Source organism: Stegostoma tigrinum, chromosome 14 (assembly GCF_030684315.1).
Source record: "Stegostoma tigrinum isolate sSteTig4 chromosome 14, sSteTig4.hap1, whole genome shotgun sequence".
Taxonomy (NCBI): domain Eukaryota; kingdom Metazoa; phylum Chordata; class Chondrichthyes; order Orectolobiformes; family Stegostomatidae; genus Stegostoma; species Stegostoma tigrinum.
Window position 1 is genome coordinate 15,649,328 of NC_081367.1, and position 17,649 is coordinate 15,666,976.

General features: G+C 38.9%; 1 protein-coding gene across 2 annotated transcripts in view; it reads right to left on the reverse strand.

Annotated features, from left to right (window-relative positions):
* Positions 1-4,584: 4,584 nt before the first annotated feature.
* The window catches only part of LOC125457606 (ephrin type-A receptor 3), a 340,233-nt gene continuing 327,168 nt past the window's right edge, over positions 4,585-17,649 (reverse strand). For both annotated transcript variants that reach the window (XM_059651018.1, XM_059651017.1), the window contains exons 13-17: positions 16,311-16,520; positions 14,209-14,358; positions 12,046-12,239; positions 11,746-11,901; positions 4,585-10,228 (exon numbers count right to left, since the gene is read on the reverse strand). In XM_059651018.1, the coding sequence (XP_059507001.1) occupies positions 10,114-10,228; positions 11,746-11,901; positions 12,046-12,239; positions 14,209-14,358; positions 16,311-16,520 (825 nt within the window). In that variant the 3' untranslated portion in view covers positions 4,585-10,113. The remainder of the gene's footprint in view (positions 10,229-11,745; positions 11,902-12,045; positions 12,240-14,208; positions 14,359-16,310; positions 16,521-17,649) is intronic.

Consider the following 17,649-nt stretch of genomic DNA (forward strand, 5'->3'; position numbering starts at 1 on the left):
GTCACAAACAAAAGCAGAAGTTGCTGGAAAAGCTCAGCAGATCTAGCAGCATCTGTGAAGAAAAGGCAGAGTTAATGTTTTGGGTCTTGTGACCCTTCCTCAGAACCGAATGAGCCAGAGGGTGAAGTGGAACTGCAATGTGGTGCTGCTGAACCACGTCACACTTACAAAGTGTCACTTGTCACAAACTTAGTCCAAGAACCTGTACATTCAACTGTGCATACAGTGTCATAACTTCACCCCTATATCAAGATACGTGATTCACTGTCTTTTTAAAAATGCTCTATTTGCTTCATTTTCTAATTGTCTTCCACAGCAATCCAGTCCTGCCTTGGACCCATCACCCTCTTTATCATTAAACTCCTTTGCATTCCACCAAATCACATGCGTTCTCTGCTGGTTTTTCTTATCCATAAAGCCTGTAAGGTCTCTGGACTTTTGCAGTTCTGATTGTTCCATTTTTCTTTTAAACAAATATGTACTGTAAAAGGTTGAGTTATTTGACAATTACTATTTTAAAAGCAAAAACAAACTTGCTGGAAAAGCTCAGCAGGTCTGGCAGCATCTGTGAAGGAAAAAACAGAGTTAATGTTTCGGGTCCTGTGACCCTTCCTTAGAAATGAAGGATCCAAAACATTGACTCTGTTTTTCCCTTCACAGATGCTGCCAGACCTCCTGGGCTTTTTCAGGAACATTGATTTTATTTCAGATTTATAGCATTCACAGTTCTTTTGGTTACTATTTTAAAAGCTTTTGATAAATTTCAAATGCATTAACGTGAATGTGTTCCAAGAGATCAAATTTTTATTTCTGTAAAATTACAGACACTGTTTTGCCTTCATCTTCGAAAGTTTTAGCCTCCACAGTACAGAATCAGAAACATACCACCTGCCTCATTGTTGCAAGTTCCTCTGACATTCCGAATGTACCTGGAACTAATGTTGGCCCATTGCAAAGACGTGAGTGCAGGACCTAATACTTGTCTTGGAACCTCTTTTGTTAAATTTGACTGGGATTGACGGCAGCATGCACTGCATCTTTTTGTGCAGTCAGATTCTTAGGGGTTTTGGGGGCAGACCAATAATCCTTGGGACAATGAGTGAATTTTCTTTTTTGTACAGCTAATTAGGAGAGAGAGAGCATCTTCCAGCTATGTTTTAGATCAAGGTTCCTGCTGATGCCATCTTCCATTCTCCCCACTCATATCATCGTTCATCTTTGCCTGTGTTTGACAATGTGTACCTCCCAAGACTGCTAAATCTCTTGAGCCACCATTGATACTAGAGCTAAGCAAATGAGGCTGTTTGGTAGTTTTACCACTATCCACAAAGCTGTCAGCTGAGATGGGGTTATACAGAGCTTCAAATCCATTCTGGTTTGTAAACTCTCATCTAATGGTGATGATTGCATTTAGTTATGAAATTCCTGACATCCTCATGAAATATAGAAAGCCAACACGTTGCCAGATCATTGTGAAAATGAGGGGAACAATGGAGTTTATTTAAGTTGCTTCCCATTATATGTTGCAACGTGTTGGTGGTAAAGAGTCTTTCAGTCATCACAAAAGCATTAACCTGAAGTGTCAAGCTCTCTTCTATCATTGTCTGCAGTTAGAGGTTGCACGAAGTGTGCTTGGTATGGTGAGCACAGTGACACGTTGAAAATATTAGGCTTTCTGAAAAGTCTGAGCTTGTGTTGCATGTGTTAAATTCTGCACCTACAATTTTTTTTTTGATGCTATTACATTTTTGTTTTGAGAGCTTTAGCAAGATGGACCAGTGAACTCTTGGTGACCTTTTCAAAATAATGCAGCCAAGAACTTTTAGGGGAACAATTTTCTTGCAAAAAAATTCACACCTGATCTCGTGTCAGTTCTGAGAGAAATCCATTGAAACCCTCCCTCACACACTTACAAAGACATCTACCTCTATTTTTCTCCCAAACAAAAGTCACCAGAGCTTTTGGGACTTAGACAAATAACACAGCAAGTGAATTGGTTTCCCAGAGATTTCGAATCGGATAGCATATTTAAACCTTTTATGTAGCAATATCGCCCGCAGCTAACTTGATAGATGAGCCGGCTACGTGTTGGATGAAAATCAAGTTGAGCTGGTTTGACGGCCTAACAGGACAGATTGTGGTCATGGCGGAGAGAGAGATTCTGATCTTTCAGGGGGTTGCCGGTTGTGGTGGAGGGGGAGAAATGGGAAATTGGAGGGAATTATGGAGTCCAGTTGTGATGTGTCAGCACACATTGTTCAGATACAATAATCTTGTTTCTCCTCAGCCACAAGCCATGCTGAAGATACTTCCATTATAAATTCACCTGTCATACCTCTTACCACCTGCTTGTTTTCCAACTTGGTGGTAATAATAGTCACTTTTAAAATGAAGACCTGGAGTCTGCGAAATTCGTGAAAGATCAGCTTCCTTTCCGTGGCCAGATTTATTTCCTACCTTCATTAAATTGGTGGGTTTGTGTGTTGGGTCTAATTTCTGACTTTTCTCATTTGTTTGTTCTTCCCCTCTTTTGCAGACCACATGCATTTAGGTTGTGAAAACTGCCCCATTTGGTCTTGATGAAGATGAACAAGTGTGGAGCTGGAGGAACACGGCAGGACCTGACCTGAAATGTAAACTTTCCTGCTCCTCCAGCTCATACTGTGTTACCTTTGACTCCAGCATCTGCAGTGCATGCTATCTCTTGATCTCGATGAAGTTGCTCCAGTGGATGGAGACCAGCGGCCCAACATGTGTTCATCGTTGCCATTCGATAATGAGAATTTGTGCCTGTCTTTGACAGGTCATTCTGCGCAATTCAAGTAGATTAATGGCTAATGTTGGATTCCATCCAATGGTGGTAGATGGGTACAAATTAGTATTTACCATGAGGAATGGTGATTTATCAAAACAGCCAATTAAGTGAGACGCAGTTTGCTGTCCAAAAGCTAGCCTGCTGTTAAAATGGCAGCAATCTTATTTGGACACCTGCATATTAACCCAGATTTAACTCCGGATTCACACCATTTCGCCCTCCACATTTACAGTACAGATGTTGATAGATCGCAAAATTGTTAACTTGATATGGAGCCTTCCTGATTTCAACAAATAAGACCATTAGAACTTTCTGAAGGAATACGCTATTTTAAAAGTGGCACTTGGAGCTCCAACATAGCAGAATATCATTGGTGTGCTGAATATGTGCTTGTTTACACACCAGGCATCATGTTCTGGCATAGGCAAATTGGCTCCTGAAGAGATTTTTGTGGTGCTCCCTATCCCCATGATTACTGCAGAGATAATTTTGACTGAAGTGAATTTGAAGAAATGTGGGGCCAACTGTACACTCCAATTTATGTTTACAGAACCATTAATCTCCAAAGCAATTTGTCTTCAGTTCTTCTATAAATTGCAAATAAAAGATTGTAAATGAATATAGGATGTGTGTTGTCTTTAGATCTTCTTGGTTAAGAAATCCTTATGGATTTGCCTTCAATGTTTTTTCCAAAATGTTTCTCTTGGTTGGTATTCTCAGAATATCCCAGGTGTGGCTCAGTGTCACTGCAGTTATTGAGTATGTTTTCACACTTGTGAACTGAACTAGTAGAGTTCTGTACTATTCCGGCACAATAGGTTTCCCCAATAGGGCTAGGGTTTCTCATGGATAAAAGAGCACCGATAATACAGAGCTCATAGAATCATAAAATCCTTAGTGTGGTAACAGGCCAATCGGCCCAATAAACCCAAACTGCCCCTCCAAATAGGATTCTACCCAGACACTCACGCCTCCTTTCCTTGTAACCCAGCATTCCCCATGGCTATTCCACCCAATTTCATACCCCTGGACACTACAGGCAATTTAGCTTAGCCAGTTCACCTAACCTGGACATCCTTGGACTGTTGAAAGATTCACAGGTTTGGGTGCTTAGAAATTTTGTCTGTCTTTGTTGCCATTTTGGTGAGCTTCAATCTGATCTCCTCCTGATTTCTGTACAGGAATGAAACAAATGAAGGGATGAGTCACTCAAGTGGGACATCTTGATCATTAAAGTTCATTGGCATAGGCTTGACCAGGATATGCCAAAGAAGGAAGTGCTCCCAGCTAAACATGTGTTGCATAAGTGGGAACATTTGAGGAACTACATACGTGGATGAGAATATCAGATAATGTTGTATGTTAACCTTTTTTTTTGTTGATTTGGATTATGTTTTTCTCCACATTATTTGTACATTGCAGCTTTGCTCAGGAATGGAAGTTATTTCCACTTTGTGCATCAAATATCACTTTATGCGTACAGCTTCTGGGACAGAATGAGTACCAGATAAAGCCATTCAATATGCAGCAATCAAGTCATCCCTTCTTCACCAATCTAACATTTTTATTTCCAATAGCAACAACTTTTATGTCTTTTTGAAGGAAAATATAAAATGAGTATCCCTAGCATTGATTGGTGTCCTTAGCTCTTATCTTGCCAGCAAATTATTTACTAGAAAATTTCTACATTAAACACGAGGTGGAAAGTGAAGCTTTCCTCCACTTTGTTGAAACAAGGTTCAATAACTTGGAGACTGAAGACTTGTAGGTGAAAAAAAATCAAAAATATTTGCATATTTATTACAGCGACATAAAAATTGAAACAAAGCTGATGTGCCACCAGCGAACTCCTTGAAGCAAAATTGAGGAACAATGGTCACTTGATACAGTAAACAGAGAACCAAGACCACAAATTAAGAAGCATAAATTAACACGTACATGGTAAAAAGGCCATAGTCTCATATCTCACATTCAGGCTGAAAACAGGCTCATCAGCATTTAGGGCTGTACCAACTGACTGTTTTGATGATGCAATAGAGAATTTCATAATGCATGAATCACATTGAAACAGCCATTAAACTGGTCCTAACCTTCTGAGCCATTAGGCACTTTGGGATACAGCACCCACCATAAACGTTAATCTTGCTAAGGAGTTGTCAGGGTTACAAAAAAGAATTATTTTTACTGAAGTGGCACTTACATTAGGGATTCCCCTACCATCTTGGCAGAGATGTCTCCAGTCTGAGCACAAATTCACAGGAAGTCACCATTCTACCTCCCTTCAACTAAATGCTATTGTCATACAGAAGGCTGAGAATGAATGAACAACAATCTTCTTTTATAGTCAAACCTGATCAAAGCTTCACCTTTAATGCACATTTTCTAGGTGTTGCTGGGCATTAAACAGCATTGGGATGCATAGATGTTCTTAAGTTTTCCCACAATCACATTCCAGGGCACAAAGGCGATTGTAACACTTTATCTGCTTTCCTAACTTGGAATATCCCAGTAGAATATCTACTCACTGAAGGTGGCTTTTTTTTTGGCCAAAGTATTGGGGAAAGCATCTTGTGTTTCTATCCTCACCATTGAGAGAACTCCATACCATAAACTGGTAGGCAATGCATAGGTGAGGTCCCAATGATCTCTGGTTAAGACCTAATCCAGGGGATCCAGTGACCAGAGCTATTATTTTGTACCAGGAGAGTGATGTCAGAGATCAGGGAAAGGAGGTGGCAGTGGCTTTGAGGTCACTACCCTCCTCAATCTGTGCCTCTGAATTGTACCAAATTAGAGACTTCCAAAAATTGACAAGCTGACCATCCTGGTTTCCCAGGGATCGTTTATTGCCTGCCAAGTAATCAGGGAGGTGGTGAGCCGAGGCATTTAAATTTCTATCAATTGACCATATAAAGGTATTAATTATTACCCATGGCTTACGGCCATTCTGTTCTGAAAATGTCCAATCTCACCTGATCTCAAACTAAGCAAACTTGGGCCTGATTCACACTTGGATGGGAGACTGCCTGGGAATGTCACATGTAGTAGGCTTTGAGTGGTGTTGTAGCACAATGGCAGTGTCCCTTTATCTGGACCAGGAGTCTCGAGTTCAAGTCCAGCCTGCTCTCAAGGTGTGTGATAATATTCCTGAACAGGTTAACTTTCTTCCAAAAAAAAATCTCCAAGTCACCCAGGGCCCCCCTTACTCAGCATTTAATTGCAGAGGTGGCAAGAAAGGGCTGAGTTTCTCTACACAGCAAATTCGCCCAATTATTTCCCCTTTTTACCATGTCTAGGGAGCGGAACATTATGCCTTGTAGAATGGTGATGGCTGTGGAGTGCTTTGAGCCAGGGAAGAGGGTTAAAATAATTTTTGCATTACAATTCATGTACAACATGGTCTGCAAAGAACACTCGACGGAACCGTCAATGCTGTTGTTTTAGCGGATCCCAAAGTGCTTTACAGTCACCAAAACACTTGTTTGAAGTATAGCCACTGTTGTAGTGCAGATGAGAATTGATCTGGTGTACTGAACCACACATATAGCAGCTGTTTCAATGTCAGGCTCACCAGTTACATTGAAGTTCCCGTTTTCATTTGTTACTTGAATTACAATCATTTGATTGACACAGCCCTAAGTATATTATTAAACAAAACTTTATAACACACAGGTCAGTTGCTAACCTTGTACTAACATGAATGTTATTTTCTTCACAAATTTGCAAACTTTTCCTATGGCACCGCAGCAGTTTTGTTTGGTCACTCTGCTCTTAGTGATGGAGCCGGTTTAGTTTAGTAATTTAAAAATTCACAACTATAAACATTCTATACTTTTATGTCAGTCACACTGTACATTTTTTACAATATGGTACAAAATTCACTTCCTTTTGTTCTACCGTCAACATGGTGCTATTACAAAATGGTAGTCGTGCACTGTTAAAAACCTCTTGTACTGAGGGTTTTAAGCTGTCTAAAGTCTGGTACAAGTAAAGTTACACTGAAGCCTATCTCTGTTAATTTGCTTTGAATTAGGTGAACACATTGTGAAACTACTTCATTTATCAGCGAATTGAACCACCTTACTTCCTCTTTAAACTGTTTTGATATGCATCTTTTACTTTGATAGCCTCTCACTCATTCTTTATTTCATACCAATGTTGCTGTATATTTCTCCATAGTGTGGGTATGCTGCACCTGAAGTGTTGTCATCTTATTCCAACAAACAATGTGAATGTGCAGCAACACTTGGTCACTCTAATCACTCTGGTCCAGGTTCGATTTAGAAGGTCACATGACGACAGTTTAGTTATACAATCAGCGTGAAAAGATGAGATTGCCAAACACTCCATTGGATTTCAGAGGTCTCTTTCTTGGCCACAGCATGCCACATATGGCCTGCAGAAAGCTTCAGATCTAAGTGCTCCCAGCAGCTGGTAGACCTACATGTTTTCTTGCATGCACATTTACACATTGTCAGCATATTGTCATGCCAATAAGATTCCAGAGATAGCAACTCCTTCCTGGGTATCAAAACTGCCTTACGTTTAATTGCCACTTTAACGCAATTGAAAAGATCACTCCCTTGTAAGGATTTTGAAAGTGATTCCTCACAAATTTTTCAAAAAGTCTAGCAAATGGAGTTAAAGACAATTGGTTATCATTGTTTTCTGCTTGAAATCTGCACACAACTATGGCATACGCTTTGTCACAAAGAGGATGCTGACAAACGCCATGGTTGTATTCAATTCACATAAACATTTGTCTTTTATTTTGCATTTTTTTGAACCTGCTTCTTGACCCAAACCATCACAATGTTGTCATCAGAAATATGCTTCCTTCTGGATGTGTCATTTCATTTCTGTATTCTTGGAAATGATTAGACATAGGTACAACTTAGGCCAGGGGACGTGAAAATTATTTTTACACAGGAAGACTTCCTCTGTCTGTTATACATAACGAAATTGTATATGCATAGACCTACCATCCCCCCACCTTTAATTTTCAAACCACAGCATAATAACAATCTGAGAAAATGTCACATATGAAGCAAACACAGGTATGTTAATAAAATTTAAACTTCCTACTTGTGTATGATTTCTATTTTCTCTAAAACTGCCTAAAGTTGGTAAAGTTCCATAGGTACGCTTGGCATTTCAGTATTTCTCAATGATAATTGTAATTAAATGAGTTAATGTGGCTGATAACATCGATGAGACAGTTTTATTCATTGACGGAAATATGTTTTGACTCAATCTATAACAGCCCTTTGAAAGTTCGAGCATTTATTCTGCAATTCAGAAACTGAGTTTATTCCATGATAAGGCAGATTTCAAGGAATCTCATGATGGTCACAAGTAGGTAAGAGGGTCTTTTGCACAATAGAAGCAGTCCCTGCAATTCCCAGCTGAAGTTTTGGTCTTTCTATTGACTCCTGGCTGCTTGTAATCTAATTAGATGTTTTTGTGCAAATATAATAGACTTTGAATAGATATCTGGCACATCCTGATTCACTTGTAAGAAGAAAATATGAAATGGAAAGGCTATCCACACTCCCAAATATTTTGTAATGAGGAGACTTAGCAGTTTTCTTGGAGCTATGGTCAAAGGTTTATTTGATGCCCTAATTCCTACTTTGTGCGATTACAGTATAGGGAGATGCAATGGCTATAACTTTAAAATCAAGACGAAATCATGCCTGAACTGACTGTGTAGAGCTGAGTAAATTCAATTTTTGCAGTTCTCCTACTTGCAGTGAGCATCCCCACAGATATTTCCTCCAATCTGGTCAGGTGTCCAACAAACTATTAAATTGAACACAGTTTGGAGGGTAGCAAATTATCAAAGAATTTCTCCCTTCACTTTTGAACATTCAGTCAACATAAAGTAAATGGAGGAAAAAATAGAAGTCAGTGTAAACCTATTGTCAAATCATTATTGTTTGTATGCAATATAGAAAATGTTAACTACTCCAAAACTCCGTACATGTTATAAAGCATAGTCTTGCACTTGCTGAGCAAAAAAACATCTGTTCATAGATGGGAGTTTATTTTATGTCAAGGGCAAATATTTATTCTTGTTTTTAATGATCCAATCAGATCTTTCTCTTTATACTGGCTCTAAAATCACATTCCACCTCTCTGAGATTTAAAGCAGAAAACCCAGTGTGAATCCAAACAACTATTTTTCATAGTTCTCCTTTGTCATCACTGATGGACTTTGCGATCCTGGCACTTGTTTCCATTTGTTCTTTCTTTTTGACAGCTCCCTCTCATTTAGCAATTTGTTTTCCAGTCCATTCGTTTAAAATAAGTGAAACACAACCTGCGGAAACTGGTATCCAAACTGCATTTTGGGAATTAGACAAAATTGGAAATGTAGATTTGAATCCATGGGCTCATTGTATAAAATAACCAAGGTTCAGTTTTTTTTTATTTCCCCCTTTGTTGTCAGTGATTAATTTCATCCGCTGCCTACACCTGGCTCAGTCAGTTAATCTGCTGTTTGATTCAGAGGAACAGGGCAAATCCCATACTCAGTAATAAAGCTGCAAGATTCACACTTGACATTGCCTAATCAATAACTACCAGTTTACCTCCCATTTCTTCCCATTCTTCTTTCTAGTGTCTTTTGAATCCTCCTCCATGTTTTCCTAATTTAAAAGTGAATATAAAAGATTTTCAACTACCTGAGCTATGGCAGACAGTTCGACTTTCACTCAATCAGTGGATATTTGGGGATTATCAATTCAGGTTGTGTCAAAACTGGATTTCCAGTGTAATCCCAATGATCTAAATGTGTTTACCTCTTAACAGAGGATGTCATGACACTGAAACAATGAGAAATGTATGGGTTGTATCTTTATTGTGATTTTTCGGCTGCTTTCAGCCAGGTAAAGATGGCAGCCTCTAGAAGTGGTCAGATGAAATATAAACGGAACTATAACTAGGAGACAGATCACTGTTGCTGGCTATTATAAAGATTCCACTAGAGTGCAAAAACATCTCTGATTTGGAAACTATACTTTGCTCTGGTAAACCTTGATTATCATTTTCACATTTTTTCTTATCTATTCCTTTCTCAAAAAATAGTATGACTGGAATGTGCCAATAATGAATATTTTCTTCAATAGAAAGACAGTCGCATGCTGTATGAATGGTGCATGTGTGTTCTCAAGAAAGTCTGTTTTGTTTTTACCTGTGATAAAAGAACTGTTGACAAGAGGAAGGAAGCCAAGCATTTGGTAGGCTCTTTTTTTTTTGACAGTCCAACTCACAATGCCCAGTTGCAAGGAGTCTGTTTACACTTGGATGTGTGTTCCATGCACCTGGTTGGCCATGGTGTGAAGGTTCTGAATGCTCCACAGGATCCTTTTCTGGTGTCCGAGCACCGTCACTCCAATTCTGCAGAGGTCACTAGATATTGGCCAAAAAGAATCAGTTAGAGTGACATATTAGGGCAGTCTGCCATATCATTTTTTTTTTACATGCTTTTTCCCAATGATGTGCTAATTCGATAGGGCAATACCAACTCTCTGGCACTTTACTTTGAATATTTCGGCACACTGAAACAAGAATTTGGCACTGAAGAACAAAAAATATTCATACATGAATTCCCAAAGTCCAATAGATATCACTTAACATTTAACTATTATTTGTTTGCATTGTTGGCCATTTCAATGTCCATGATAAGGTTGGTGAGGGGATTGAAGTTAGGGTCAATTAAATCAAGCAGTGATTCCTAAAAAAAAGGTGCAAAATGAAGTAGCAGGGCACAGGGTCGAGACAAAACCTCTTAGTGTAAAAGTGCATGCAGCATTGTGAGGCAAATTTAATAAATGAGGGCTTTGAGATAAGAATTCTAGTCAGTGATGAGAAATGTATTGGGGAAAGATTGTCTTGGCATGGGACACATAATTATTGTATATTTGCTTATGATCTCAAGAAAACAATAAATTCTTCTAGGATGTAATATATCTTTGGAATTGGCTATTCTTGGTCTCTGTGTAGAGGGGAACTAATTAGAGGTTGGCATCGAATATGTCCGCAGAGATCGCAGGTGGGTCTGCGTGCCACTCTGCCTGTTACTACAGAAAAATTTAAGGGAGAAGATCTGTCGTGCGCATTTCTTTTTGCTACAAAGTTCAAACTTTTTCATCAAGGACACTAAAAATAGCACAGAAAGCACATATTTGCCTTAAATTAAACGTATAGCCAAATTGGAACCCAACAAGTGAAATCTCTTCAAAGGGAAGTAATTTAACGTGAATAATAGGAGCTCATCCACAGAATATTCATTACAAATTAGCAAGATATGTGTAATTAAAATGTTCAAATCTACAGTACTTTTTCTCTGAAGAAATGAGAAACATGCTTTGGTAAACATGGTTGCTAATTGTTGAGGCAGAATGAAGCCTGATGGCAATTGAAATTTAAATTGTTTTGGTTAACCAGATGTCAGTTCCAGGACTTACTCTCTCTGGCAGTTGGTTAACCAACTAATCTCAAAACTTCATCTCCAGATGAGCAAAAAGAAATCACATGGGAAGAAAAGAACTGCTCATAGTAACAGAGCTGTGTTGAATCAAAAGGTTTGCCCCCTCAGGCCTATTTGGGTTTGGAACAAAATTGCATTTTTGCCAGGTTAAATCGAGTCAAAAACACCTTGCGAAGCAGTTTTTGATTCCCTCGCCTTGTTTCTTGCAGCCTTTGAAACTTGTTTTCATTTCTTTCTTAAAGCGAGGAATTGCACTGGGCTGCATTTGTAATCGTGCCCAGTATGATTAGCTGAAGAAGGGATAAATTCGGTAAGTTATAGTGTAACAGGAATTAGTTATCAAATCAAAGGTTAATTATGCTGACCCACGCAAATTAAACAGTACTATTTTCAGTATCCTAGTAAATTAAAAATAATTTACCAACTCATACAGTACCTGCTGTTTATGTACACAACAGTATCCAGTGTGGTGTAACCAGCTGAAGTAAAGTTCTCCTTGTACTGGCCCATTTTGATACCGTCAAGCCATTCATCTACTGTCGTAATAGCTGATGAGTCTGGAGTACATGGGTCTTGTAAGGAATTGCCTGACCTGAAGATACACAGGAAAAGAAATTCTGGTGAATAGGAGCCCAAAACCTTTCCTAGCATGTCAATATGAGTTTCTTTTAATCATGTATCTGGCCTTTTGAAGCTAGGTTTTGTGTTTTCACATTTAATGTCGATTAAATCTTACCAAGCTGCATCATTGGCTAGAGTTTTGAGGCAACTGGGGTTTCGTATCAGCTTGTCAAGAATGTTCACTATCTGACCAAACTTGGGTCTGTCTCCACGTGCTTTCTGCCAGCAGTCTAGCATCAGTTGATGAAGGACAGCAGGGCAATCCATTGGTGCTGGCAAGCGATATCCTTCGTCAATTGCTTTAATCACCTGCAGAAAATGCAACAGTTTTACCCTGGCTTTTACTTACAAAACGTTTGTTACCCACAGTTTCTAGTGCTTGCAGTAATGTCACCAATGATGCCATCTCAATCAGTGACAGCAATAGTTTGAAGGTTGTTCACAAATTATTTTACAAACCATGCAGTAATGTCCAATGATAATGGTTCACAGGCCACAAATAGAGCTAAACAAGACTAACAGACAATACAGCAGGCCTGAATAATGTGTGATATGAATAATCATGAGGTACTTTTTTGATTTTTGAAGAAACTATTAGCTGTGTTGAATATTCCTAGTCAATCCTTAGGGACAGTCCGAGATAATGGGAACTGTAGATGCTGAAGAATTCGAGATAACAAAGTATGGAGCTGGATGAACACAGCAGGCCAAGCAGCATCGTTTGCGATGCTGCTTGGCCTGCTATGTTCATCCAGCTCCACGCTTTGTTACCTTAAGGACAGTCAGTTAGCTTTCAGTGACTGTGCTCAGATTAACCTCCAATTGTAATTCAGGGGAATGCATATGTTTTTGCTAGATCATGACGGTAATAGCCGGATTATGAATTAAAATAGATCTTCTCAGGGAACAATTAATAATGACGCACTGACATCATCTCAATCAGTGACAGCAATAGTTTGAACGTTGTGCACAAATTATTTTACAAACATGGACTGAGAGGAAGAAATAGATCAGTTTATGCAAATCATTGTGACAGCTTTGGAGGAAACCCTCTTTGGAATAAATCAAAAATAGAAAGTCATGGAGAAACTCAGGCCTGGTAGTATCCATGGAGAGCGATTATAGTCAACCAACATTGGCATTTCTCCAGAGATGCTGAGTTTTTACTCCCAACACTCGCAGTACTTTGTTTTGACTGTTTGTTTATAACCTGAATTAATTCCAAAATAGTGTGATTATTGTTAGTCGACAGTTGTTTAATTATTGCAACAGTTGTTAGGTATACAAAATGATTAAATACAGCTTGGATGAAAATAGTCTGGCCCACTGGATCTCAATTTCTTCTCTGTAACAGAATTTAGTTGTTTATTCTAGGAATCCACTTTGCAGGTCTCAAGTAGGCCATTTGGGACCATGTCTGAGCTGTTCCCTCTTATTTGGTTCTTCACTATAAAATAATGCATAATTTATGGAGGAGGCTGGTAATCTATACTTTCTTGGTATTTGGTAACAAGATTCCGTTTGACTGAATACAACTTGTAAACTCGTTAGAAATAATCATTTACTCAAAATGACTACTTGTGCAACCCACTGTTTGGGACTCACTGATTAAAATGCAATAACTTGATTGCAGTAACAATATATTAGGGAGGTGTTTTAAAATGGCTTCTCTCATTGGAGGTTTTGCCTTCCAACTGTCTGCCTAATTTGGAGATAAAGTGCCAGTGGTGGTTGATGAGCTAAATGGTATTTTCCTGGTCGGTACTCCACAGCAAAACAAATGTCTTAATGAGTTTTTCTGGCTCGGTCTCTGATACATTCCAAGACTGGAATTTTGCTTTCTCAGTCCATAAGATAATAAAGGTGCTCTAGTTGGTTTCAGTGTCACTTGATGAGTGAGAGTGATAACTGTCAAAGATGTCAGTTGATGATTCCCAACTTGGAAACGTCGTAAAAGGTACATGGGCATTGGCTGCAATTAAAACTCAAATTTGTTGCAGTGTCTCGTTCAGTTGAATGGCCTGTGAATGCAAAACTGTTGAAGTTCACTCTGTAAATAACTGACAGATGTTTAGGGCCAGACCATAATCGGAATCTCCACAAAATGTCAATGCTTTCACAGAGATGGAAGGCAGAAAGTTGTTAGAGGCCAAACTTAGAGTACAATAGACATTCTTATGTTTTTACAACATTGCTGCATGTTTTAAGTGTGAGACATTTGTAGCGATGTGTGTGTGTGTACAAAGTTGAAACAAGATCATGAGTTTTTGTCACTTACATCTTGATTGGACATTTCCCAATAAGGCCTCTCTCCATATGACATAACTTCCCACATAACAATCCCATAACTCCATACATCACTGGCTGAAGTGAACTTGCGGTAGGCAATTGCCTCTGGGGCTGTCCATCGGATGGGGATCTTTCCTCCCTAAAGGCACATGCAAGCATGAGTTTGAGACACAGTCACTGAATTTACGAGCAAAGAAAGATGAATGTAAAATGATTAACAGTGTGTGCATATAATTTCATAATTACACAGGGAAATCTTGGATATTGACTAAATGGCAGTGAAGAAATGGTACTAAAGCAGTTAAGAGGATGAACTGGGTGTTTTGCATTATCAGTGGGGGTTTGTCTACATTAAAAACAAGGAAATTATGTTAAGCCTTTGTAAATCTCCGTAGCCTTATCTGAAGTGTTGTGTATGATTCCATCTTTTGGAAATGATACCAAGATCTTGCAGAGAACACTCACCAGGATGTTACAAGGGGCTGAGAAAGATTGCTGAAGGTGGATTCCTCTACTTGAGTTTGATCTTAACCTTGTCTATGTACTAACAGATTACGAAAATGAGGGATTTTGATTGAAGGAGGGGGAAACTGTTTTGTGTTACAAGTTGATCAGTAATGAGAACTCTGACAAGACAATTATCAAAAAATCTAGAAGAACGATTGTGAGATTTGCCAATTCAAGGAGTGATGGAAGCAGGTTCCGTAGTAGTTGAAAGAATGTGATTCTGAAGAAGTCAGAAGCATCTTGCTACTGTACAACAAAATATGCAAAGGTTTTCACATTACAAGTGTCTCTAACTGAAGCTTGACGGGAGTAAAAGGGTTTGCAAGATAGAGGAATTTAAACCAGAGCTGTCTTCCTGCTGTTGCTTCCGTTTTAGCTTAAAAGGTGGATAGTGGTGGAATAAGTACATTCCTTGCACCACTCAGTGAAGGATCAATCAATCAGTTATGTCTCTGCATTCGGAGAGGGAAAACAAAACCTGGAACCACTTCACCTTGAGTTGGCAACCATATTCCACATGTCCTTTCAAAGGCAACTTGACACGTGGAGCATGAGGCTAAACTGGACAGCTCTTTCCACTAATCAGTTTCTGGGTACAGACAGCAGAATGGCATCCTTCCCTGCTGTAAGCTTCTCTGATTCTGTGTCCACATCAGTTTACTAGATATGAATAATTAAAAGTTCCAAGAATTAAATATTTATAAAAAGTTTGTTATTAATTGGAGAGTCTTAGTTCCAAACTCCAGATTGACCACAAGTCTCATGGGTATTTTTTTTTTGACTACTAAAACTAGGCAGACAGCTATTGAGATGACCAAGCCAATCCAGATATTATACCTTCCAAACTGAAGGCAATTTTACAGACTTTGCAGGGAGAAGTTCAAATGAAAGACAGAGAGAGAGGACTTGCATTTATGTAATGCCTTTCACAACCGTGCAGCAACCTAAAATTCTTCATTGTTCTTGTGCTGCCTTTATGACCAACTGAGGGGGAAAATGGGGCTTTCTGTTCAACATCCTCTGTTAAAGAAGGCACCGTCAATTATTATAGCCTGTTTTATACAATAGCTCCTGCTCTCATGGTCTCACTCCAGTGCTATTCCACTCTCATGGATTTTGCCTGCCATGAAGCCTTGAGGTTTTGGATGTCGATACTACATTCTTGAGGCTGCTCTCTTTAACCAGACTGCCCACCCTTGAAGTCTGCCCCATCTCCAATTCTACGTTACAAAAGAATGACTATTTTGAACACTCAGAAGTTAATGTAAACATTTAATTTGCATTTTATTGTCTAACATAGTATTTCTAGCTCTCTAATACTGCTCTCTCTGTCCTATTTTTAAGAGTCCTGACAGCATGGGACTGTTGATGACAGAGTTCACCATTTATCATTTTTATTCTAAGTACACTACACTGTCTCTTCCAGTGAGGTAGTGAAGGAAACTATCAAGATTTTGATTCTCAGTGGTGAGGGTTGAACCCAGCATCTTCCAAGTGAGTGTGATTATCACTAAGCCAGGGCTAGCACTATTCATAAATGTAGTGTTGAAGTGCCAGTGAATGCTGCTTGATGTGTCCACTCACCCTGGTTGTATAGGCAGCCTCTGGGTCATCCTCCAGAACTCTTGACAATCCAAAATCTGAGACCTTGCAGACAAAATTGCCGTTCACGAGAATGTTCCTTGCTGCAAGGTCCCGATGTATGTAGTTCATGTCTGAAAGATATTTCATTCCTGAGGCAATTCCTCTGAGCATTCCAACAAGCTGGATGACTGTGAATTGTCCATCACGCTTCTAAATATAAATATAAAATATCATTATCAATTTGATTGTCTTATTAAGTAGCAATCCTGAGAGAAAGGAATAAATCCATATTAAAGCTGAGTTAAATATAGACATTGTTTGAACAATGAATGTCTACAGACGTGAAGACAGCAGGAGTTTTTCTCCAATCAGCTCTGAGCTGACTTCCCATTATATCCTGAGAGAATCTCACACCACATCCATTTATGACAGGAGTTTCAGTTTAAACAGAATGGAAGATTGCTGCAAAACCATAAAGCAAATCTCTCCAGGAATAAAGTCTTGCACAGCAGTCCATTTTCAAGATAGGGTTTGGGAGGGGAAGGAAACTCATTTGTGGCAGAATCTTTCAGCTATTAATTGCTTCTGTTAATTTTCGGAAGAAAATTAAACTGGGTGGAATGAGCATTACCAAAGTATTCTAAGAAGCTTGCAGTTGGCTTGAATTAGGCAACGTAATTTTACCATGTTGGCTGTAATTTACATGTATCCTCTTTAAAGCCAGGTAATAAGGACGTCGCTGGCCATTCTCTCTTTTCAACCCCATTGATGGCTGCAACAAAGATGTTTAGTTCTTTTCAGCTAGTAGCTGGAACACACACAAAACACACGAAGCCTGGTCACAATTAAGGAGCAGGTTTTCTTGACTGAAAGAGGAATTTTATTACTTACTACCATCAAGAACAATAATAAAATGCAACATCAAAAAATGTACAATGTTTAAAAATGGCAGAATGTCCAAAAAGAGGAATCAAGAATACATATACAGTTGCAATATTTAATAGACATTTGGAGACGTATAGCTACAGGAAAAGTTTAGAGGGATATGGGCCAAACACTGGCAAATGGGACTAATTTAGTCCAGGAAACCTAGCTGGCATGGACAAATTAGACCAAGGGTTCTGCTTCTGTGCTGAATGACTCACAGTCTATGATGAATAGTATTAATATAGTACTAAGAATTTCTTGGGGTTCTTGAAGTGTTAGATTTTAGCCTGAGACTACAATTGTTTACTTTGATGTTTTTTTTAAATTCCGCAGGATCAAAATTTGTTGATCCCTTTTGAGTTCTCCACAAATACATATTATTCCATATTGATGTTTTGAGAGTTTGAGAGAA